The following is a 22,415-nucleotide window of genomic DNA, read 5'->3' as shown; positions in this document are numbered from 1 at the left end:
CCTATCAGTTAATTAGGAAACAGACAGGAACAGAAGCGGATGTATTTATCAACAATTAAGTATCGATATATGGTGTTTCAATAGAATTACATTCTGACCAAGGGAGAAACTTTGAATCAGCTCTAATTCAGGAGATATGCCAGAAATTGGTATCCGGAAAACCCGTACAACTGCACTACATCCGCAGTCCGATGGCATGGCATTCGAACTTTGAACTTGTTGCTGACGGATTATCGGTCTGATGTACCTGAAGCTATAGGCCGACTCCAGCAAGGATAATTTTTAGTAATGATCTTCGACTACCGGTTGATTTGAAATTTGGAATTAACGCCAAGGGAGCAAGCAATGCTAAGGAATTCAACAGAATCCTAGAAGACGAGATTAGGGATATACATGCTATGGGAGATAGCGCACCAAAATTATGAGCGATAAAATGAAAGTAAAAATCGACAAGGCAATGAACCTTCTGCGTTTTATTGAAGGCGATTGAGTATTGTTATTGAATAAGATTCGAATAAAACAAAATCCGGTTTTAGGTTCGTCACTTGTCTTCATGGCTTTATTTTTAGCAGTGACACAAATTCGTAAAAACAGGTAATTATCTGACTGTTTTTCAAATAGGCACATGTGCCGAAAAGTAATAACAATTAGACGCGCTTATAATAAACATATGTACATTTTATATTTAAACTAATTATGTTCCAGGAATAGAGCATTAGCTAACGGAGTGCACGTGTGCAGTCGGCGTTGATATATGTACATATATATGTAAATTAATTATGTTCCAAGAATAGAGCATAAGCTAACGGAGTGCACGTGTGCAGTAGGTAATCGGCGTCGTTGATATATGAACATATGTACCTATATAATTACGAATACATGTAAATAGCTGAATGCGAGTAGCAAAAGACAGACTAAATAACCTTTCAATCATTTTATCTCATGGACGTAGCGTTTGTACACTTAGAGAGGGATTATACCCTAAAAAATATTCCAATCTCAAACAGTTATATAATCCACAACGAAAGAAAGAGTTGTCTCCCAAACTACAGTGTAATTGGGAAAGACCATACCTGGTTATTAAACGACTCATCGATGTAGTGTATCGCATACAGACCAAGGAATAAAATGAACGAATCGGGACTATTAGGCTTAGGTGGAGGGCACTGTGGCGAACACGAATGCCAGAACATATCAGAATCGACGATGACCTGCTGGAACCAAATAGATAGCGAAATTCGTAGTTGCCAGAATGTTCGAGTAGCGAAGTTTAGTTAGCAATCGACTATATAAGGGCTGCCGGATTGTGCAGCAAACACAGTTCTAGTTAGAGTGTTGCCGTTGTAAACTCGAATAACGAGTAATAAGTGCTAAGTTGTTGGAATTATAAATAAAGATAGGTGTATAGCCATTACATGGGGACTTTTATTTAACAATCCAGTGATTGAACTCAAGTGTGAGTTACAAAGTAAACGATTTATCGAGAAATTCGTTACATAATGAATTTTTTATTTAATCCCCGAAATAGTAAAAAAAAAACACTAAACGAAACAATTTCTGCATAACAAAGAGGTTTTTGCAAAATTAACAACTGAACTGTTTGAACCTACACGTAAGAGATTTTTTACGATAACGTTAGGTATGTAAGATATCGATAAATTAAAACGTTAATAGGAAATAATCGCATCACAAATGGCATAATTGGTTTTCACTCATTCAAAATTATTGTATTGTAGTTATTCTAAAGAGGGTTTAGACAACGTAAATCGATTATACTTTTAAAGATGGCTACGAAATTGGTATGTAAAAATAATTTATAATAAAAGTGTGCGTATACATATAGCTGTGCACGGAACAGCTTATATTATGTCATAAGTTTACATTAAACGGTAGGTCCTAATCCTACTATTTATACAGCAACACATTAAATGTTAACATTATCTATGAATATAATGAAGGGTAAATTTTAGAATAGCTATAAAGGAGGTTCTCCAGATTAAGAAAATATCTATATAAAGTTGCCGCTGAGATATTTGCATTTAGAGTTTAACAATTTATATATTTCAAGTGGTGGACTTTAGTTTAGGATCCCATGATTTCAGGGTTGGCAGGGGTATGGTTGGATAGAGGAGATTCTCCAAATTACGAATATATATAATTATTGCCGCCGGAAACTTGTGGCTTTCGAGATATTTGCATTTTAAGTTGAAAATTTCACAAATTTTATTTTACAATTTCTCGATTTATGCTTATCTTTTCTTTTAAATTATGCCCTTATTATACACTAACTTTTCACTTCAATGTTTCTAAATATTTATTTTATATTAAATATTTAAGTATTTGCTTTAAATAAGCATTTAATTTTTACACAATTTGCGTTATATGAACAATAACAAATGGGTTCCATGTTGACAGCTAACAAGTGTTGCCATATCTATTATAGATATATATATATAAATATATATTTATATTTTGAAAGCGAATTAAAATGAACAATAAAAGAGGATTATACCCCAAATACATGAACTATAATTTTGTTCATTCCCTTCTATTGATAAATTATGGTATTGGATTGGCCAGGGTTATTTATTTGAAGCGCGGACGAAGGCCGCTATTGCGAAAAGAAGCTTGATGCGATTGAATTTTGAACACCCAGGATTATTTATTTGAAACGCGACCGAAGGCCGCCAGTGCAAAAAGGAAAACGAACCAAAAAAAAGTAATGTTAAAGAGGGTTTATCACTCTCTTTAAACTTCAATTTCTATAACGGAATTTTCTACAACTAAACAATTTACCGTTTCTTATTCATGTCCGTTTTGTCTTTATTTTCATATTCAAATTGAATTGTTATTTTGTATAAGTTATTCCGCAAATTTTGAAAAAAATGAGTACATGTTCGTCAGGTATGTTATTAAAAATTTAAAATTGTTACAAATATTACTTTACGACTTTTAAATAGATTTTGACGAACCGTCAACCAGCAGTGGTGTGGTAAGAAAAACCAATGTTCTCACAGTGTCCGAAATCAAGGAAATGTGGAATTTCGCTAAAATAATCCAAAATTTTGACACTAGTGAGAAAATGTATATTGTTTGCAGACGAGAGGGGCTTAATTTTAAAAAGCACATTATGCCGAACGCATAGGACACCTATGTTGCTATCGATATCCGATAACATCACGGTTGGCGTATTTCGATGCCGGAAAAATGCCTGCCGTAAACAAACTGCGGTGTCCAGGTCGAATGGGACATAGTTCGAAAACGCTAAAATACTACTGCCTCAAATTTATTTGATGTATGCGTTTGCATCGCACTGGTAGCTTGTGGAGGTTCGAAAGAACAGTTTTATTAGGGAGGCAATTTATCCAGCGCTACCATATGTGAATGGTACAATTACTGCCGCGAAGCGGTAGTTTTATACCAGGTTGATCACAAAAGTTGTTCGAAGAGACGAGAGCAAATTCGGGAAACGAAAATAAAAATTTACGTTCCGCTCACGGATTTGCAATATTCGCGTCAAAATAAGACGATTAAAAAAAAAAACATTTTTGAGGCCTCCTTATTTGGGGGTTACCTAAGCATTTTATTTGTTACTCAATTTTCGTTATATGCACAATAACAAATGGGTTCCATGTTGACAAATAATAAGTGTACCATAACCAAACGAATGAAAGCAATCAAAATAGGTAAAAAATAATAAAGATATCCTTTACAAAATATTATAAACTAAATTTTCCATTTATTTGGTTGGATTTTCCTTCTGCATTTGCAGCCTTCGGCTGAGCATCAAAAAAATATCGTAGAGCTACTTTGTGCATTGGCCGCCTTCGGCCCCGCTTTTAAGAAAATATTCCTTGTCGGTCCAACACCGGGGTTTCCCAAGAAAAGGGGGAAATACTGAAAACTATTTTATTGTACATCACCGATAATGGTAATGGGGTATAATCTTTCTTTTTGTTGTTTTGCAAACCGATTTGTTATTGTGTAAATATATATAATTGAACAATAAGTAAAATATTGAATTAAAGCTGTTTTTGCAGTATATAATGTGAAATAAATGTGTACAAACGATTTAGTGAAGTGTTAATGGATAAAAAATTGGAAATTGTAAATGTAAATCTCATTTTAAATTGAAAAAATACATTAAATACTTGAAATTTTCAACTTTCAACGTAAATATCTCGAATACTATAAGTTTATATAAAAAATTATGATGATATATTTATTGGTAGATTTGAGACTGCGTGTTTGCAAAAAATACTATATAAAGACATATATTTTGCCAATGTATTTTTATTTTTGAATCATAAAATCAAAACAATGCAAAGCACATCGGCTGATTTTGACATTATGGTTCCAATTACTATCGGCAAAACCTTTTATAATTTAAACATGCTTCATATCAACACTGGAAAATTAATCAATATATTTTTTATTTTTACAATTCAAAACAATTAAAATAAACAAAATCAAAGCAAATGCGTCAAATATCGGTTGTATGCACATGTGCTTCTAGAGATGATATTTCTGCTAGTAGAAGTAGAAGTAGATATTTTCTGCTAATAGAAATTTCATTAGCAGAAACTAGCAGCTTTTACGCTCTCAACTTGTGCTCTCTTCTGCTAGTTTTTGGGTTAAGAAACGCTTTTCCAGCAGAAACTTTGCTATCTAGCGATATTGTGCAGTTAAGATACAAACCTGATAAGATGCAAATCAGCTGTTTTGCTGATAACCAGAGATGCATTATATAAGTTTAAAAATTGTTTACAACATTGTAACGGATTTTTCGATAAATCATCTACCTTGTACCTGATTGATTGATTAATTTTGAGGTATGCACCGCGACCTACGGTCTATTGTGCCCTCCCCTAAGTCATATCGTGTCATCTAGGCCCAGCATATTGATAAATTCCAAAATTCTGCTGGGTGCTAGTGAGGCGATACAATCCCTGTGTGGAAACATGGATCCCAGGGCCTTGATTCTGCGTCTGCAGACTGCTGTGCAGTTCATCAGCAGATGTTCGGGGGTTTCCGGCTCTATGTCGCAGAACCGGCAGTTTGCAGAAGAGGCTATGCCCATGTTAAAGAGATGCTTCTTGAGCCTGCAGTGGCCGGTGTAGAACGCTACCAGTAGCCGGAATTTGTTTCTTGGGAGATTAATTATGGCATTGAACCGCTTGAGGTCGTAACCCCCCATTAGCAGTCTGGCATGGTGCATGCCCTGGAGTTGTTGCCAGTGTATCTCCCTGTCTGATCTTTCCTCCCTGCGGAGGAACTCTTTGATGGTATGTGGACCAACCGCTAAGTATGGTTCCGGCCCTACCATTCTTGTAGAGGCTGCAGAGCGAGCTAACTCGTCGGCTAGTTCGTTCCCAGCTATACCCCTATGGCCGGGCACCCAAATAAGGTGCACTCGGTTGTGCTCAGATAGGCTGTTCAGCCGTTCTATGCACTCCATCACTAGGAGAGATCTGACCTCATAGGCATTGATCGCTCTTAGTGCCGACTGACTATCGCTGAGTATAGCGATACTTTTATTGCGATAGTTGCGCTGGAGATTTATTCCTACACACCGACTTATAGCATAGACCTCGGCTTGGAATATGCTAGGGAAACTTCCCATGGGAATGGAGAGTTTGGTGCTTGGCCCAGCGACCCCTGCACCAATCCCTTCCTCCGTTTTAGACCCGTCGGTGTACCACTTGATGGTGCAACCCTTTAGCAGCTGGTCTAGTGCAGAGTCCTTCCACTCAGATTTGCTGCCAAGGGTTACTTGGAACTTCCTGCTGAAGTTTACTACTTTGGTAATGCTATCCCTTGGTAGAAGGGCTAGTGGTATTTCCTCACTTAGCTCTTTCATCTGCTGGGATGAGATTACCTTCCCTTTGCCAGCTCCCTCTGCTGTCATTTGGAGCAGAGTTCGTTTGGCTGTCTGTTTGATTACCAGGTGTAGCGGTGAAAGTTCTAGCATGACCTCTAGTGCTGCGGTCGGACACGTTCGCATTGCTCCCGACGCGCAGATGCAGGCAAGTCTTTGCAGCTTCGACAGTTTAAGTCCTACCGAAGTCTGCGATGCTTTCGAACCCCACGATACCGCTCCATACGTGATAATCGGTCTCACAATCATGGTGTACATCCACCTGATAGTCCTTGGGGAGCACCCCCAGGATTTTCCAGCAAGTCGGTTGCACATCATGAGTGCTTTTGTAGCTTTGGTTAGGGTCTGGTCCACGTGCTGATTCCATCGCAGTGTGGAATCCAGCGTGAGTCCCAGATACTTGACCGTGCTGGACATCTCAACCACTCTGCCGTCCAGGGATATATTCCTGAGGCCCGGCAGTGACCTCCGTCTGGTGAAGGGAATGATTGTAGTTTTAGCGGGGTTGATATTTAAGCCAACCCCCCTACACCACCCCTTTGCCAGTCCCAATCCCCTCTGAACGATATCGCAGAGTGTGTCTTCAAATTTTCCCCTAGCTAAGATAACAATGTCATCCGCATATCCCTGACAGCGGATTCCATTGCTAGTCAGCCGCTCAAGGAGGTCGTCTACAACTAGGCTCCAAAGTAGGGGGGATAGCACTCCGCCCTGTGGGCAACCTCTTGTTGTACCCAGACGAATTTTAGTTTCGCCTACTGCGGCTTCCGCCACCCTAGTGCGCAGTACGGCTTCAATCCATCTGCGCACTGGTGCTGCCACACTCCTTTTTTCCAGTGCTCTTGACACGCTCTCGTGAGACGTGTTGTCGAAAGCACCTTCTATGTCGAGGAAGGCGCATAGCGTCACCTCGCCCCCATCTAACGAATTCTGGATCTCTGAGGTTAGCTGGTACAGAGCAGTGTTAGTTGATCTACCTGCTCTGTAAGCATGTTGATTCTCATGAAGCGGTGAAGCTTTCAGCACCTTCGATCGTAATTCGTGGTCTATGATCTTTTCCATACTTTTGAGTAGGAAGGAAGTAAGACTTATTGGCCTGAACGATTTCGCCAATGAGTAGTCTTTCCTCCCTACTTTGGGTATGAAGATCACCTTTGCGGTGCGCCATGGTTCTGGGATATATGCCAGCGCTAGGCTATCCCTCATCAGCCGAACAAGGTGGGGCAGTAGCACCTGCTCCCCCTGTTGCAGAAAAGCTGGAAGGATTCCATCCGCACCCGGTGACTTGTATTTTTCAAAAGAGGCCAGAGCCCACTTGATGGAGTCTGCAGTGAAGAGCTGTTTTGCGACTGTCCAGTCCAAGCGTGACGGCCTTCGTTCGACCATAGGTCGAATCTGGTCTTCATGAATCGTCTCCGGGAAATGCGCTAGTAGAAGGGCCGTGGCTCTTTCTTCTGCGCTGGACGTATAGGTCCCATCAGATCGTTTGATCGCTAGTACTGTGTCCGTCTTACCTCTAGCCAGAGCCTTATGCAGTCTAGCTGCCTCTGGGGTAGAGGAGACGCTCTCACAGAACTTCCTAAAGCTCTTCTGTTTCGCCGTCCTAATCTCCTTATTGTAGGTAGTAAGGCTGCATCTGTATTCCTCCCAGTTTCCGGTGCGCTTAGCCTTATTGAATAGCTTGCGCACCGTTTTTCTCAGTACTGAGAGTTTACTTGACCACCAGGAGCAGTTACTGCTCTTGGCGACTGTCTTTAGGGGGCAGCTGCTTTGATAGGCTTCTCTGATGGATTGGTTTAGGGCAGACAGTCTGCTCTCCAATCCAGAAGCCGTTGCGCTTATATCCAGCTGCTCCCTACTGCTAACATTTATTTTAAGCGAGTCCCTAAAAGCGGCCCAGTCCGTGTTCCTAGGGTTACGCTTGGGAGGGAGTTGCCCGACACCCATCCCCAGCACGAATCTTATGATACGGTGATCCGACATGGAGGGTTCCGATGATACCCTCCATTGTGAGATCAGCCCCATCTCAGGCTCGCTGCTGAGAGTGATGTCAAGCACCTCCCTTCTGGCACTAGTTACAAAGGTGGGTTCGCACCCCACGTTTGCTATACTTAAATTATTACTAACTATAAACTCGATAAGAGACTCACCCCGTGTGTTGCAGTCCGTGCTGCCCCATTCGATATGGTGGGCATTCGCATCGCAGCCCATGATGAGGGGCAGTTTATTCCGCCTGCAGTGCTCTACCAGGTTGCCGATTGCCTCTGGGGGTGCTATCGGAGTCTCCCCCGGAAAATAGGCCGCTGCCACGACGAAGTCCGCTCCTTCGTCGTTCGTGGCTTGTACAGCGACCAGGTCCTGTGTTAGGAACTCTGAAAGACAGAAATAATCAATATCGTTCCTAAGTACTACGCAGGTTCTGGGTCTCTCACTTGAGAGGTCCCAAATTACCTTGTTTGACTTCATTTTGAGGCCCCTGACCTCTCCTTTTCTGACCCATGGCTCCTGGATCAGTAGTATGCCCAGACCATCGATCGTAAACCTGCTCGCGATAACCGCCGAGGCTGACGCCGCGTGGTGCAGGTTTACCTGGGCAACTTCTATTCGCGGACCCACTACAGGATCGGCTCCATGAGGAACTGGTCCTCATTCTCACCGTCCTCCGCGATGTCTCCCGCCAGGTTCGTGAGCCCCTCCAGAAGCTCCTGAGTGGAGGGTAGCGCCCCCCCTTGCTCGCCCGTCTTCTCGGAGGGGACCTTCACCAATGTCTCGGCAGTTGCCGCCTGCTTTGACGTGCTTGCGCAGGGATGAGTCGCAACCTCATCCACCTGCATTTTTTCCCCTGCATCGCACATGGTGGTCGGCTTAGGCCTAAATGGCCTCAGGACCACCGAGCTGAACCTGTAGTTCAGACGGAAGCTCACCTTCCTGACGAATTTGTACGATTCGTCATCTATGGAGAGGTTGAGCCTCCACCCTGAATCCTCTTCAGTGCTGCTGGTCACCCGCCATGCCGATGTATTGAGGCCATCGTTCTGGTTGCGGATGAGCCCTAGAGCAAATTCGTAAGGCTTGCCTGCGCATCTGGGGAGGAATACCGTCATGCTATGCATGGGCGGAATTTCGTCCCCCTTTTTCGCGCAGAGGATGGGTCCATTCCAGCCTGCCAGCTTGGGAGCGATCTCCCGCAGCCAACAAGCCGACCTTTCATCCTTGCAGTCTACCTGCAATATGCCTCCCTTGAAGTAGACCCCATGGAAGGAGGCTTTGTATCCAGACCCCCTGAATACCTCCTCCATGAGCAAATCTTGGAGCACGGTGAGCTCCTCCGACCCCAGCGTCTCCGCCGGGTAGTTCAGCGGCAGCACCGCCATACGAATGCCTTTGAGGGCATCCGCATACCTGCGCTGTCCCTCCGCTACCCGGGGGGGATTAGGGGCGGAGCGGTTGCCACCAGTCGCATGAGCCACGTTGCCCCTCTGCCGCTTGGTGTTGGGCGGCTCCTGTGGCGTCAGCTGTCCACTTTTTCGCTTCGCCGCTTGGGTGGTCGAGGGAGCTGCCCTTTCGCAACCTCGGCCTGCGGGCTGAGTTGCGTTTACTGGGCAGTGGCCTCGATTGTTGCCATTGCGTTTCCTAGTGGCCGCAGTATTTCCACCCTTTTGTTTACCGGAAGCCGGGGAAGTGCTGTCACCTCTCACCCTGTTCCGCGCTAGGTCTTCTGCTACCTCCGGAGTTCTTCCCTCCTGGAGGTGCCTCAGGTACCACTTCAGGCTGGCACCGCTCATACCTTTTCTCCTGGGATCGTCCTGTCCTCCCGGACATCCCGTTGGTGGCAGGGGGGGTAGTCTGCCTCCCCTCTTCCTTTTCCGTTTAAGAGCCCCTCCGGAGGTCGCCCGTTGCGACTCCTCTACATCCGAGCAGTTGCTCCTGCTCGAGAGAGTCTCCGTGGGGTTCTCTCTTGTTTTTTCCGCAGCGGCCGCAGTCGAAATCGCCTGCTGAACGCCGCTGCACGAGGGCATGTCATCGTCGTCGTCCCTGGCATGCTCCTCGAACAGCGCTCGCTCCTCTGGCGAAAGGGCGTCCAGGAAGCTGAACTTTCGTTTAGCCCCTGATTCGCCCTTACCTGCACCGCTGCCCTTGTCGTTGCCGTTTTCCGTAGTCGTTAGCTGTTGTTGTTGCCGAGATCCGTTTGTTTTTGTTGTTGTTTCTTTTTTGTTTTTGTTGTTCATCTTGTTCGTACGACCCTTGGCTCGACGAGGCGAGCCGTCGGGTCAGCTTTTTGTATGGGGAACAAAGAGTCCGCCGCGCCAGAGCCCCTTGACGCGGTAAGGCCACCGTTACTTCCCAATGCGGCCCGGTGTTGGGAAGGCTCCGTTAGAATACAGCCGAATTTACCTCCTGGCTGCAAATCATCCAATGGGCACGGGAGTCGCATAACACCCTGGATTAGGAGGTGGCAGCTCTTGGTTGTCGCACGCATACGGCCTCTGACAACCAGTGTGAGGGTGCAAGCACCGCTCGCACCAGTTGGGAGATGCCGAGGATGCCTTGCGACTTAAGCCCCTGCACCACGGCAAGGTGCCTGCCATTCGCAGAGGCGAATTGTACCTAACTCTTAAGTTCGATCGCTGGATCTCAAGTCACAACTTAATGGTTATACACTTATCTTTTTTTCTAATTCCAACAACTTAACGCTTTATTACTCATTATACGAGCTTACAACTTCTTAGTTATATCTCACTTGCTCTTTACACGGTAACACTCTAACTATAACTGTGTCTGTTGCTCAATGCGGCAGCCCTTATATAGTAAATCATTAACAAAACTTCGCCATTCGAACATTTTGGCAACTACGAATTTCACTGCCTAGTTAATTCTTTCCATTAATCGTCGATCCTAATTTTTTCTAGCATCGTGTTCGTCACACAACTCTTCATCTACCTAAGTCTGATCGTCCCATATTTAGTATTATCTCATCTCGTTTTCGGAGATGCTCGTGACTTCCTCAGCCGTCATTCTCTTATTGGAGTTAATTTTTTTTCGTTTTCCAGATACCCAGTTTCTGGTGCGTCTCTTGAATTAAAGCTGACTCGAAACTCCTTTCTTGGCCAGAACGTAATTCCATTGAACACCGAATCTCGTTACAGTCTTGTTGATGAATCATCTGGTACTGGTTCAGGCTGTTGATTAAAACTTTTGTATACTTCTGGCCATTCGGTAAAATAGTCCTTGACCACCAACACATTTGTTTTCAAATTTATTTGTGGGAAATGGATCATCCACACTCATGGCATTTTACTCTAATGGTGCACCCGGATTGTACTGCTTCATCCATCCTTTGGTTGCAATTGGTCGTAAGTGGTTATCGACAACCAACACAAGAAAATCTTTGCTTCTTTAACTTCTCCAAGGTCGTCGTGATTATCAAGTGCCTTCCACTTGGATCGTTGTACAGCTCGTTGAGGACTTCAGAAATTCTAACCTTCAGAACAATCATAAGTACTCGGGAGATTTGCTCATCTTTGCTTTTTTAAACTGCTCCGCTCTGCCTTAATATGCGTACATATCCACTCCACTTACCCCATTACCCCTTGCAATTCTGGATCTTTTTGTAAAGAGTCATCGGTTTCAACTTTAATTTTATCCTGCTCTGCCACCTGAGATGATAAACACGCTTCCTGCTCTTCTAACTGTGACGACACCTGTGCTGATATACGTGCAGCTAGCCGTGCGAACTGCGTTGACAACCGCGTTTCTAACTGCGTCGTTTGTGGTGACACCTGTGCTATTTGTCATACGTGCATCCTGCTCCGGTGGGACATTTGTGGTAAAGTCTGCATTGGCACACATTGCAACCAAAATCATGGTTATGTCTATAGTTTTTGTGGAGCATTGAATATCTGCCTTTTCTTCTATCTACGTTGTAGTCTAATATCCTCTAATTCCAATTGATAGACATATTCCTCAACATTAATGTTTTCCACTTCAATGGCCTCTCGAAATCGTGATTGTAATTCAGTTTTTAATCCATTCTATTTTGCTATGTCATCGTGTTCGTCACAATATTTTATATTAAATGTAAAACACTGCTTATAGCTAAATAACTAACTAATATTTGGTATGACTACATTTTTGGTATTTTACTTAAGTATAGCATCCCCTGAATTCGGGGATAAACCCGGTATGGGCGAATAGAGAATGTTCTCCAGATTAGAAATATACAGTATGCAAAATCCATATTCGTACATCACTACTTTTACAGATTCTCCTTAAAAATGTGGCTATAAATTAAAGAATAGAAGCACTTTTCTAAATGCATAAAACTTTTTTTAATTTAAAACACAGCAGTTAATTTGTGGCAAACATGACCAAATTTATGAGCAAAATTCGTATTCGTACAGCGTGGAATTGTACTGTTACTTCGAAATTCGTCAATTTTCGATGAGAAGTGTCTTATGTTTTCTCTATTTCATCAAATTTGCTACTTTTCGCTACTGGGACGCAAATCAAGTGAGTTGACAAATGAAATGAGAAATTTAGTTGTAAATTTACATAAAGATGGAAAGTCTCTTCGATTAATCGGAAAAACTGTGAATCGGAGTTTCACTATTCAATCGATTATTAAGATATATAAAAATAACGGAAGAATCAATAAAAATATTAGAAATCAAGACAGATGTTTTTTAAATAGGGAAATAAAATAATTTCTACGAGAAATCAGAAAAGATGTGACCGTAAGTGCGGTTAAGCTTTCTGCTCTTTTGTATCAAACTTCGATATAAATGTACACACTGTACGAAATTACATTAAAAAAATCGGATTTCGGAGCAGAGAAGAAAACCATTTATCAATTTAATAAATCGAAGAAAACGTATACTTTTTGCAAAAACTTTTAAAAATAAGGAGTATCACTTTTAGAAAAGAGTAATAAGTCAAAAATCAACTTGAGATGTCAGATGGAAGAGTTAAAATATGGAGGGAGGCAAATACTAGCTTACATAAACAAATTCTTATGCCCACGTTTAAACACGGTGTTTCACCTGTGATGGTTTGGGGATGTTTCAGTGCTTCGGGAATAGGAAATTTGCACTTTACTTATGGAATCATGAATGCTAAGAAGTATATAGATATATTAAAAATAAATATACACCAAAGTGCTGAAAAATTGGGTTCAGGGGGTCGTTTCATCTTCAAGCAGGACAATGACCCAAACCATAATCCATTAGATACAAGACTTTGGATATTATAACTGACCAAAATACTTGAAAACGCCTCCTCAGAGCCCAGACCTAAACCCAATTGAGAACTTATGATCTGTTTTGAAAACTTCACTAAACAATTATACTATTGGAAATATTCCGGACCTAAAACGAGCTTTAAGAAAAGAATGTGAAAAGATAACATTAAAACTCACAAAAAAAATTTGTGAAATCGACGTTACGCCACTTATATGCTGTTCTAAAACAAAGGGGATATCCAACAAAATATAAATTTTATTATAATAGTTATTTTTTGTACTGTAAATAGTGTACGAATATGAATTTTGCTGTTTAGAAAATTTTAAATGCTTAAAAATACGATATATTTTTGGAAAAATAAGTTTCTTCAATAAGTTGGAAAATATATACATTTATACTTGAAATGGCATATAAGTTTTTAATTTATTTTGATTATAATTTTTTTATCTGCAAAATTGATATAAAATATGTGGTGTACGAATATGGAAAATTGGTAAAAAATATGTGGTGTACGAATATGGATTTTGTATACTGTATATACATATAGCCGCGCTTTTGTCCAAAAATTTACAAATTAAGGTATGTAATTTTTATATGTATTATGAATTTTACACTTATATTATTCAATATTATATCCACTAACCCTTCACTAAAAAGTGTTTAAACATTTATTTAATCATAAACATTAAAACTCACAAAAAAAATTTGTGAAATCGACGTTACGCCACTTATATGCTGTTCTAAAACAAAGGGGATATCCAACAAAATATAAATTTTATTATAATAGTTATTTTTTGTACTGTAAATAGTGTACGAATATGAATTTTGCTGTTTAGAAAATTTTAAATGCTTAAAAATACGATAAATTTTTGGAAAAATAAGTTTCTTCAATAAGTTGGAAAATATATACATTTATACTTGAAATGGCATATAAGTTTTTAATTTATTTTGATTATAATTTTTTTATCTGCAAAATTGATATAAAATATGTGGTGTACGAATATGGAAAATTGGTAAAAAATATGTGGTGTACGAATATGGATTTTGTATACTGTATATACATATAGCCGCGCTTTTGTCCAAAAATTTACAAATTAAGGTATGTAATTTTTATATGTATTATGAATTTTACACTTATATTATTCAATATTATATCCACTAACCCTTCACTAAAAAGTGTTTAAACATTTATTTAATCATAAAAAGTGTACCAATAAACGGTTGCATGCAAACAAATAAAATTGAAAAGATAAAACTGCAAATACAGAAAACAAATAGTTTAAAAAAAGTAATTGTTATAAAGTGAGTTATACCCTCCATGACATTATTAGTCGATGGTCAATCCAACATCGGTATGTTCATAGTTCTTTCGCGTCGAACTACTTTCTGCATTAGGGACTTTCGACCGCTTCAAAAAAATTACCCTGATCGATCCAACAACGAGATTTATTAAGTCTAAAATGCAAAATCCATTCTCATTGCAAATTTTAAACGGGATTTGATGTTTGTAGCGCTTATATACGGCTTATTTACAGCTATTCTTATATGAATCCCGGTTTCTGGGTGGTATATCTTACTCATTTCGACATCTACTTTATTAGCAATTTTCGGAGCTGATATTTTGAATTTTTCCAAATTTTCAGTAGGAGTAGCCCTTGTTCGTTAGAATGGTGTGCTGTTCCAAACTTAAGTAGACTTCGCTACTATTGGCTGCAACATTAAGTTATAATAATAGAAAATATTTATAAAAATCCAAGATCAGCAGACTCAGAAAAAACACCTCAAGGCGTCATGTTCATGCTTAATCAATATTATAAGATATAAGAAAATTAGTTTAAGTGTAAAGCGTAAAACTATTTAACTAACAGAGATTATAGCTAAAATTTTTGTATTGTACTATAAATAAGTTATGGTTTCGATATATTAGTAATAACGAACATCGACTTACGTTTTCAGGTAGATAGTTATGATATTACAGTGTCCAATTTTTCGCTTTTATGTTTTTAGACCACCGGTTTGACAGGTTTGGTAGTGGCAAGTAATCCCCATCACACTTTGAGTGCTCTTTACGGTAAAATATTACGAGCTCTTACCAAAATGCCTCAGGATGCTTCATATAGGAAATATACCGAAAAAGTTGTCCAGAACAGACTGAAAGCAGTAGAAGCGGTATGGTAAATATACTCGTTCTTATTTTTTTTTAATTACATGCATATTTATGTTTTTAGCACAAAGACGTTAGCGCTTTGGAAAAAGAAATTGCTTGTGGACAAGTAGAGGAACTAATTGTACAAGCTGAGAATGAACTCATTTTAGCCCGCAAAGTGTTAGGATGGAAGCCTTGGGAATCTTTGGTGAAACCAGCACCTCAAAAGCAATGGAATTGGCCACCGGCAAAAATTGACGAGCCAGTGGTCTAAATAATATGATAATGTTAATAAAGTGATAAAACCGCGTCTCACAGGAAGGGACTTATCTACATATTTTTGATAAGTCCCTTCCTGTGAGACTGTTTTAATAAAATGTTCAGAAAATATAGTTGCAGTTGTCGTGTAATAAAGCGTTAACCACATATATTCGCCCTGCTGACACTTCTTGGCTTCTTGCTTTGCATCCTTTTGAACGGTGCTGCCATTGAGTTCAACCCGGGACCAAAGGATTTTCTTCTGCGTTTGCTATAAAAGCCTCCATTCAAACTCCACTACGGTTAGGTGTAACACCTGCAATGGATGGAGACACCTTAAGACTTGCTCAGGCCTTAAGAAACATAGGAAATGGGCCACACTTTATGTGGCCCCATGCTGCTAATGTGCAACTGCGACACTAGTGCAAATTTCATCTAGTTTGCGCACTGTGCCACCAATCCAGTTGAGTGTCCAACAAAGGACCCCAAGGAGTTCAACTAGGTAGCATAACTCCCCTTTGATATACCTCACACCTTTATTCCGCTCCAATATTTGCCGAAATTAAAAGTTCGGAGAGGCATCACTGTCGTAGCTGTTGCGCAAAATTGAGCAAACCTTGCAACATTTGAAAATTAGTTGCAGAAAAAATTACAACCAAAACCAACTGTGCTAGCTAAAATATCATTATATTATTAATGTTAAATATGTTTTTTTTTTAAGTTTAAAGGATATAGTAGAGAGATTGCGTAAAGTGCACTAAAGCTATCACTTTTGGGATAATCTGTTTGACTTAAAAGCTATACACCATTAATAAATTACTTTTCTTTTACACAATTCAATCCCTTTTGGTACCTTTCCAATAAAAATCGATTTTTGCTATCACGCACATTTTTGTTTGAAAATGCAAATTTTCTAGTGCAGTTTTTAGCAGTTTCATGCAAGGACATTAGTCAGAATTAAATCAGCAGTGCAAACTGCGCAGTGATGCCAGTATTTACTTGCCGAAAAAGCCCTATCCAGACCCTGCTTAGCAAAAATCGATAACTTAACTGTCATCCAAATCACCTAGCGGTAGACTCAGGAAACGAGCTGTTTCTGCGAGTTTGGACTAAAAGGAGAGGAGAGTTAAGTGAGTTGGTTTTATTGGACATGCAAAGAAGTCATTAGTGTTTTGTATATCAGAGTCTATTCTGGATAAATAGGAGTTTAATTTCCTACAATACCCAGGATGAAGTTGCGCAAGACTTGGTTCCCCGTATAGTTTCGTATGTCAGACCACTATACGACCTAATATCACTAGCTGGTGTCATTTCCCGACGTGTTTCGGCCAGCGACCGCCCCTGCGAGATCTAAAGCTGCACCAACCACCACCCACACGATACTCCAAAGATCACCTCTAGACATCCGCGACAAACTCGTATACCTCAATTTAACTGCAATGGATTCAAGAGTTAGACTGAGGAGATAGTTGCATTCATGAGCCGGAAAGCTGGGGTCCAAGAAAACAAGTTAAACAGCCGCCCAGTTTTTTGAGTTAAGCAGGTGTCAACGTGATACGAAAGATCACGGACGGATACTGTTGGAGGCCTAGGCCTTATACTTCACAACACATTCACATTCAGGGGTGTTGTGGAATCCAAAACAAACTTGGTTAGTTGTCAGAATTGCAAATCAATTCTAATTTCAATCAATGGTTTCACAGAATCTAACCAATATTCAAATCAGCTGTTTACTAATGTGACAAAACTTTTGGTTAATAAACCATAATAGGAAGAGATCACAGTAACCCACTAGATGCCCCAGGGGAATCGTAAGTAAAATTTAGCTTGTATTTACTTGTATGTATTAAATGCTTACTTTACGGATTTATATCACATTATCGACTGATTAAAGGCGCTTTGTTATGATGTTAAATTACGTTTTTTAAATCCGCTAAAATATCTGCATTTTTTCCATAAACTCAATAGTTATGGCATTTTGTTTTCATTTAATCTTATGTTTCCCTCTATAGGAATAAAGATAAGTTAATTCATAACAATGAAATAAATTAATTTATCAACTTACATTTCAAATCTGTCAGCGACTATTCTCTTGTTTTGTTTTTGATAACATAACCAATAAAATTGGTTTCCGTGACATCCAAAACCGATACACTTTCGGTTTCTAACATCAAATTCATGACGCCTACTACATTTTTTTTTATCGTTTTCAATTCTGATTCCTAATTTTCGAGCTCGAAATAATTAGTATGTACATACCTCATGTTACATGTTGCCCAAAAGAATATGATCCGAACATATGAGCGTAGCTTCGGGTGAGATTAGATGGCATGTGTTCAAAAGTAAACAGCTATCTCACCGATCTTTCTCGCTTCTTTTCGGTACCAAGTTCACAGCGACCATATTCACAAACTGAACGAAGCAGTTCAAACCAGCTCTTAACATCACAGTCGATGGTACTAAAATTTCGACTGTTAACAAGTACCAGATTTTAAGCATTACACTCGACAGCAAATGCTCCTTCACTTCGCATATTACCGAGATGGTTGCCAAAGTTCAGAACTGCAACAAAAAGTCGCTATTTGGGAGCACCTGGGGAAAAGACAAATAAACGTTTTTGGCAACTTACTAGGCGACCGGTCATTAACTATGAACGCGTGGATGTAGGGAAATGAAGACAAATTAGCTTCTGATGTGCTAAAATGCTGCACTCCGCACGATAACAGAATGAATCCTGCTGTATCCTGACAAACATCAACATAATGAAGAATGCATTCTTTCGGTTAAGGAACACAATTCACCCCTCGTCAAGCAATTTCTGCTTAGATTATTTCGTAGAAATCCTGACTGCCATTCACAGTGAAGCCAACAACACCTTCATCGACTCCCACCCAATGAATGGTGTAAAAAGCTCGAGTTGTCTCGAGAATCGAGAGTGACTCTTGCACAATTTTGTTCTGGATATTGTAGCAAGGTAAACTCTTACATGACGAGAGTCTTGCCACCGTAATAAGAATTAGGTAACCGTCACAACAACAACACTACAAAAAATATAAAAAAATGAAAATTAAAGGGCAGGCGAAATTTAAATATGTTTAATGAAGTTTTTTGTGATATAATATTCGGGATATATACTCACAATTAACAAATTTAGTTTACTTTTGTTTTGAAATTCAAAAATCGTGCAATTGCAAAAAATTGTAGCCTTAGATTTAGGTTCATAGATCCATTTCTTGTAATTACATACTCGCGACTTATGTGTTCTGGAACCTTCTCTGCACTCATGTCTTCGAGGGACTTGAGAAGAGAATCCTTTTCATGAATGGATGGATGCTCAGGGCGAAGGTTGGACAGAAAATCTTCTTTAAGAAGCTCCCCATCAATTTTAGCTAACACGGTAGAGGTTGATATACTGCTTTGAAGTGCTGGTTCATTCAGAGAGACAGATTATTCGATAGTGCAATAAATACTGGCACCATTTCGCAGTTTTCACGTCTGATTTTGTGCTGGTTGATGCCCTTGCATAAAACTGTTAAAAATTGCGCATTTGACAATTTGATTTTTCTAACATAAAAATATGTGAAATATATCTTATTAATACTCTCACACACTAGTTAGATCGCAAATATTATCGATTTCTATTAGAATGGTATAAAAGGAGAATGAATAGAGTAAAAAAAATGAAATTCATTAATTGCGAATAGTTTTAGAGCTCTTGGCGCAACATCTTTCTCCTATATACAAATAACAAAAATAAAAACAAACGAGTTAATGAGATATAAGTAAGAAGTTGTGAATTCGGATGAGTAATAAAGCGTTAAGTTGTTGGAATTAGAAATAAATAACTATAACCTTACAGGACGGATATGTAATATTGTATTTTTTCAAATTTACATGATTATTCTTTATGATTCTATTTTTCCTCTTTATTTTTACAATTTTTTAGTAATTATTTTATATTAGCTTTTAAATATTAGCATTTATACATATATACGTTACAAACTAAATTTTCTTCCTTAAAATAATAGTAAGATTTGTTGCGCAATTCAATTAAAAACAGTCTCTTTTGCATCTTCCAACGAGACAGTTGTGATATTAATCAACATTGTTTACACTTTATTTTAAAATTCTTTTTTGTTTTTCAACGAATTATTGTTTTACTTTGCGTTAATTTTCTCGAAAATTTGGAATAGGAACAGGAAAGACCCTAGTACCTACAGAAGTCGCCCAAGTCCACTCTTACAAGGATACTGGCATGCCTAACAGGCAAATTGTCGCTACATTGAGTCGCTCAGCCTCAGAAATCGATAATATGATTAAGGGGTTACATGTGTTCGTCGGGTAAAAAACGGCCTATTTTCAATTAATTCAATTGAATTTTTCTGTCTTAAAAATACACATTCAAAGAATAATTTCTGAGATTTTCAACAAAAAAAATTAAAACTCCGCCATTGTAACGTCATTTCCGGTGACCCCTCAAAAAAAGGTGCGTCCGCGTTGTCAGCATAACTCCTGACAGGATCATCTGAAATGAAAAATATATAATATGTGTTTTAGTTAGGACTATAAACTCCTGCTTGTACGGAGGAAAAAAAAAAGTTAAAATTGGAATTTTGGCATGCTTTTTTCCAACAATATGATTTTGGTAAAATTTGCTCGACATTTCTTTTTTTCAATAGTTGTAATTGAACAAAAAAAATCCTCCGAGGCAAGACCTTGTAAATTATATCTCAAAGAAACATTTAATTAAGATCAGTTGAGTAGTTCGCGAGAAATCTTGACAACCGACTTTGAAAACACAGTTTCGAGTAAAGCGCATTTAAAGTTTTAAGTAACCATATAGCTGACCTCGAGCGGCCAACTTTTCTAAGCTGTTTCTCCAATACTATTACTGATATCAACTTGAAAATTTGGGGCAATATTCTAGAGATGTTATAAAATCAAACAAGATATAGATAATAAAAAGCTGCGAAACCCATGTAAATTATAACACAAACCTGTCATAAAAGCATAAACTGGTGCTGGGTTGATTTCAACCTCCCAATCAGTAAGCTTCGAGATCAACAAATTTTTTCAAGCAGTAATTGATTAATGTGGAAAAAATGAAGACAAAACCTGCATTGAAGGAGGCACACTAATATGCCAGACTACAATTTGCAAAAATAGCACATGTCTTGGACAGATGAGTGGAAAAATGTAATATTTTCGGATGTAAAAAGTATAATATAATTTAGATGGCCTTGATGGATTTAATTACTATTGGCATTGAGAGGCCCCGAGTGTTATTCTGCCAAGTGAAACTTCGGAGGTGGTAGCTTAATGATTTCAACTGTTGGCTGATTTCAATTATAACAGGACACCCATATGCAAAATTTTCGGACGTATGATTTCAGAAATATATATAAATTTATTGGACAAAGTTCTGAATGTCTTTATGGATATCCTCACAGACAGAAACGTCGTATTTCAGCAAGATAACGCCGCGATACATGCCTTTCGCGCTACCAGAAGCTGGCTTCAAAAGAAACAATTCAACTTTTGGACTGGAAATCGCGATTCGAAAGTTTTTTTCCGATCGAGAACATTTGGGAAACCTATCTCAGTGAATCTATGCTGGAAGACGTAAGTTCCAGATTACAAATAAACATCTTTTGAAAATGTAAAAAGCAAATATTTATTTAATATTTTAAATTTTTAGGAAAAATTTACACGCCTTTAATTGAATTTCGCAGAGTGTATGTATGTACTAAATGGTATTGTTATAATTTTTTTGTTACAAAGCTTGTTTATGGTTTATAGATAGTTAATGTTAATTCTTAATTTTTTATAGTTTATAATAATAGTTACCTTAATTTATCAATTGTTAATATTCGCACATTATGTACGTACATACATACATATATACTAATGAAACAATACTATTTTTAATTAATTAATTTTGTACAACCTACTCTTTAGAACCTAGAGGATTAAAGACAATTTAAGTAACTGTTTGATCTTTCCTTGAAACCACCATTGGAAAAATATGACACAACCATTCCCGATCGCAGCACCATTGATCTCACTAGATTTCCAGCACGTGCAGAGCATTGATAATTTTATTCCGTCCTCTGCACTTATATTCAATTATTTAGAAACAATATAAAATTCAAGTACTAACCTTCTTTATAAACACCTATTGATGCTATAAAATAAAATAGGATGATATTATATTTAAACTTAAACTTTTTTTTCCAAATAATTCTTGATGGAAAATGCTATAACAGAAAGAAACATGAAGAGTGTCTCAGAGGTTGTGGACGTGAACGCTATCGCGATCGCGATTTTGGCTGCTTTGTCGAAGATGTCAACGCTAATATCTATACAGGGGAAAGAGCGGGATATACGTATATCGACACAGTTCATGCCAGAAAGACACATATAGTACATATTGTAGTATGCTACAGAAACAATATGTGTGTCCCGCGTATTTAAAATTTTTGGAAGGAACTGGTGTTCTGTGGTGTTGTGCAATGTACTACGATAAATTGCACTGAATACACCCAAAGCTTTAAGCTCTTCTGCCCCAGTCATATATTTTCAAATTTAAATTCAAAATAAACCTGAAAAGAAAAAAGTAATAATGGAAAAAATAAATGTGGGCGCAATTCAATCATCAGTTGTGTGGAATGCATAAATACAGCCATACTTATTCTACAAATCCAATTTCACTTAAGAACATCCGAAATATTAATTTATATATGTACATGTGTACATACATACGTATATCAAATAAAATAAATAAAAGGCGCCTAAAGCGGGCTATCAAATCTTCAAAAACATTTTCTACCACGATATAAAACGTTTATTGAATACTCTTTCATTTTCCGGTTGTCCGTCCTGGTATCCCAACATT

At 38.8% G+C, this 22,415-nt stretch overlaps 1 protein-coding gene and 1 long non-coding RNA gene across 2 annotated transcripts; one reads left to right on the top strand and one right to left on the bottom strand.

Annotated features, from left to right (window-relative positions):
- Positions 1-1,644: 1,644 nt before the first annotated feature.
- ND-13B (NADH dehydrogenase (ubiquinone) subunit ND-13B) lies at positions 1,645-15,692 on the top strand. The gene is made up of 3 exons (XM_014242733.3): positions 1,645-1,799; positions 15,124-15,285; positions 15,345-15,692. Exons 1-3 carry the CDS (start codon positions 1,785-1,787, stop codon positions 15,534-15,536), a joined length of 369 nt encoding a protein of 122 aa, XP_014098208.1. The 5' UTR covers positions 1,645-1,784; the 3' UTR covers positions 15,537-15,692.
- On the bottom strand, positions 4,417-12,473 carry LOC138857613 (uncharacterized). The gene is made up of 2 exons (XR_011396765.1): positions 10,487-12,473; positions 4,417-4,809 (listed from the first exon to the last, which is right to left on the bottom strand). It is a non-coding gene; the product is annotated as an uncharacterized lncRNA (long non-coding RNA).
- Positions 15,693-22,415: the final 6,723 nt, after the last annotated feature.

Source organism: Bactrocera oleae, chromosome 5, assembly GCF_042242935.1.
Source record: "Bactrocera oleae isolate idBacOlea1 chromosome 5, idBacOlea1, whole genome shotgun sequence".
NCBI lineage: Eukaryota > Metazoa > Arthropoda > Insecta > Diptera > Tephritidae > Bactrocera > Bactrocera oleae.
Note: the sequence above shows the minus strand (reverse complement) of the source record. Positions and strands in the feature narration are given on the sequence as shown.

Excerpts from the sequence above, each read along its gene's own strand:
- ND-13B (XM_014242733.3), top strand. Across the intron at positions 15,286-15,344 it reads GACTGAAAGCAGTAGAAGCG|CACAAAGACGTTAGCGCTTT; the intron begins GTATGGTAAATA and ends TTATGTTTTTAG.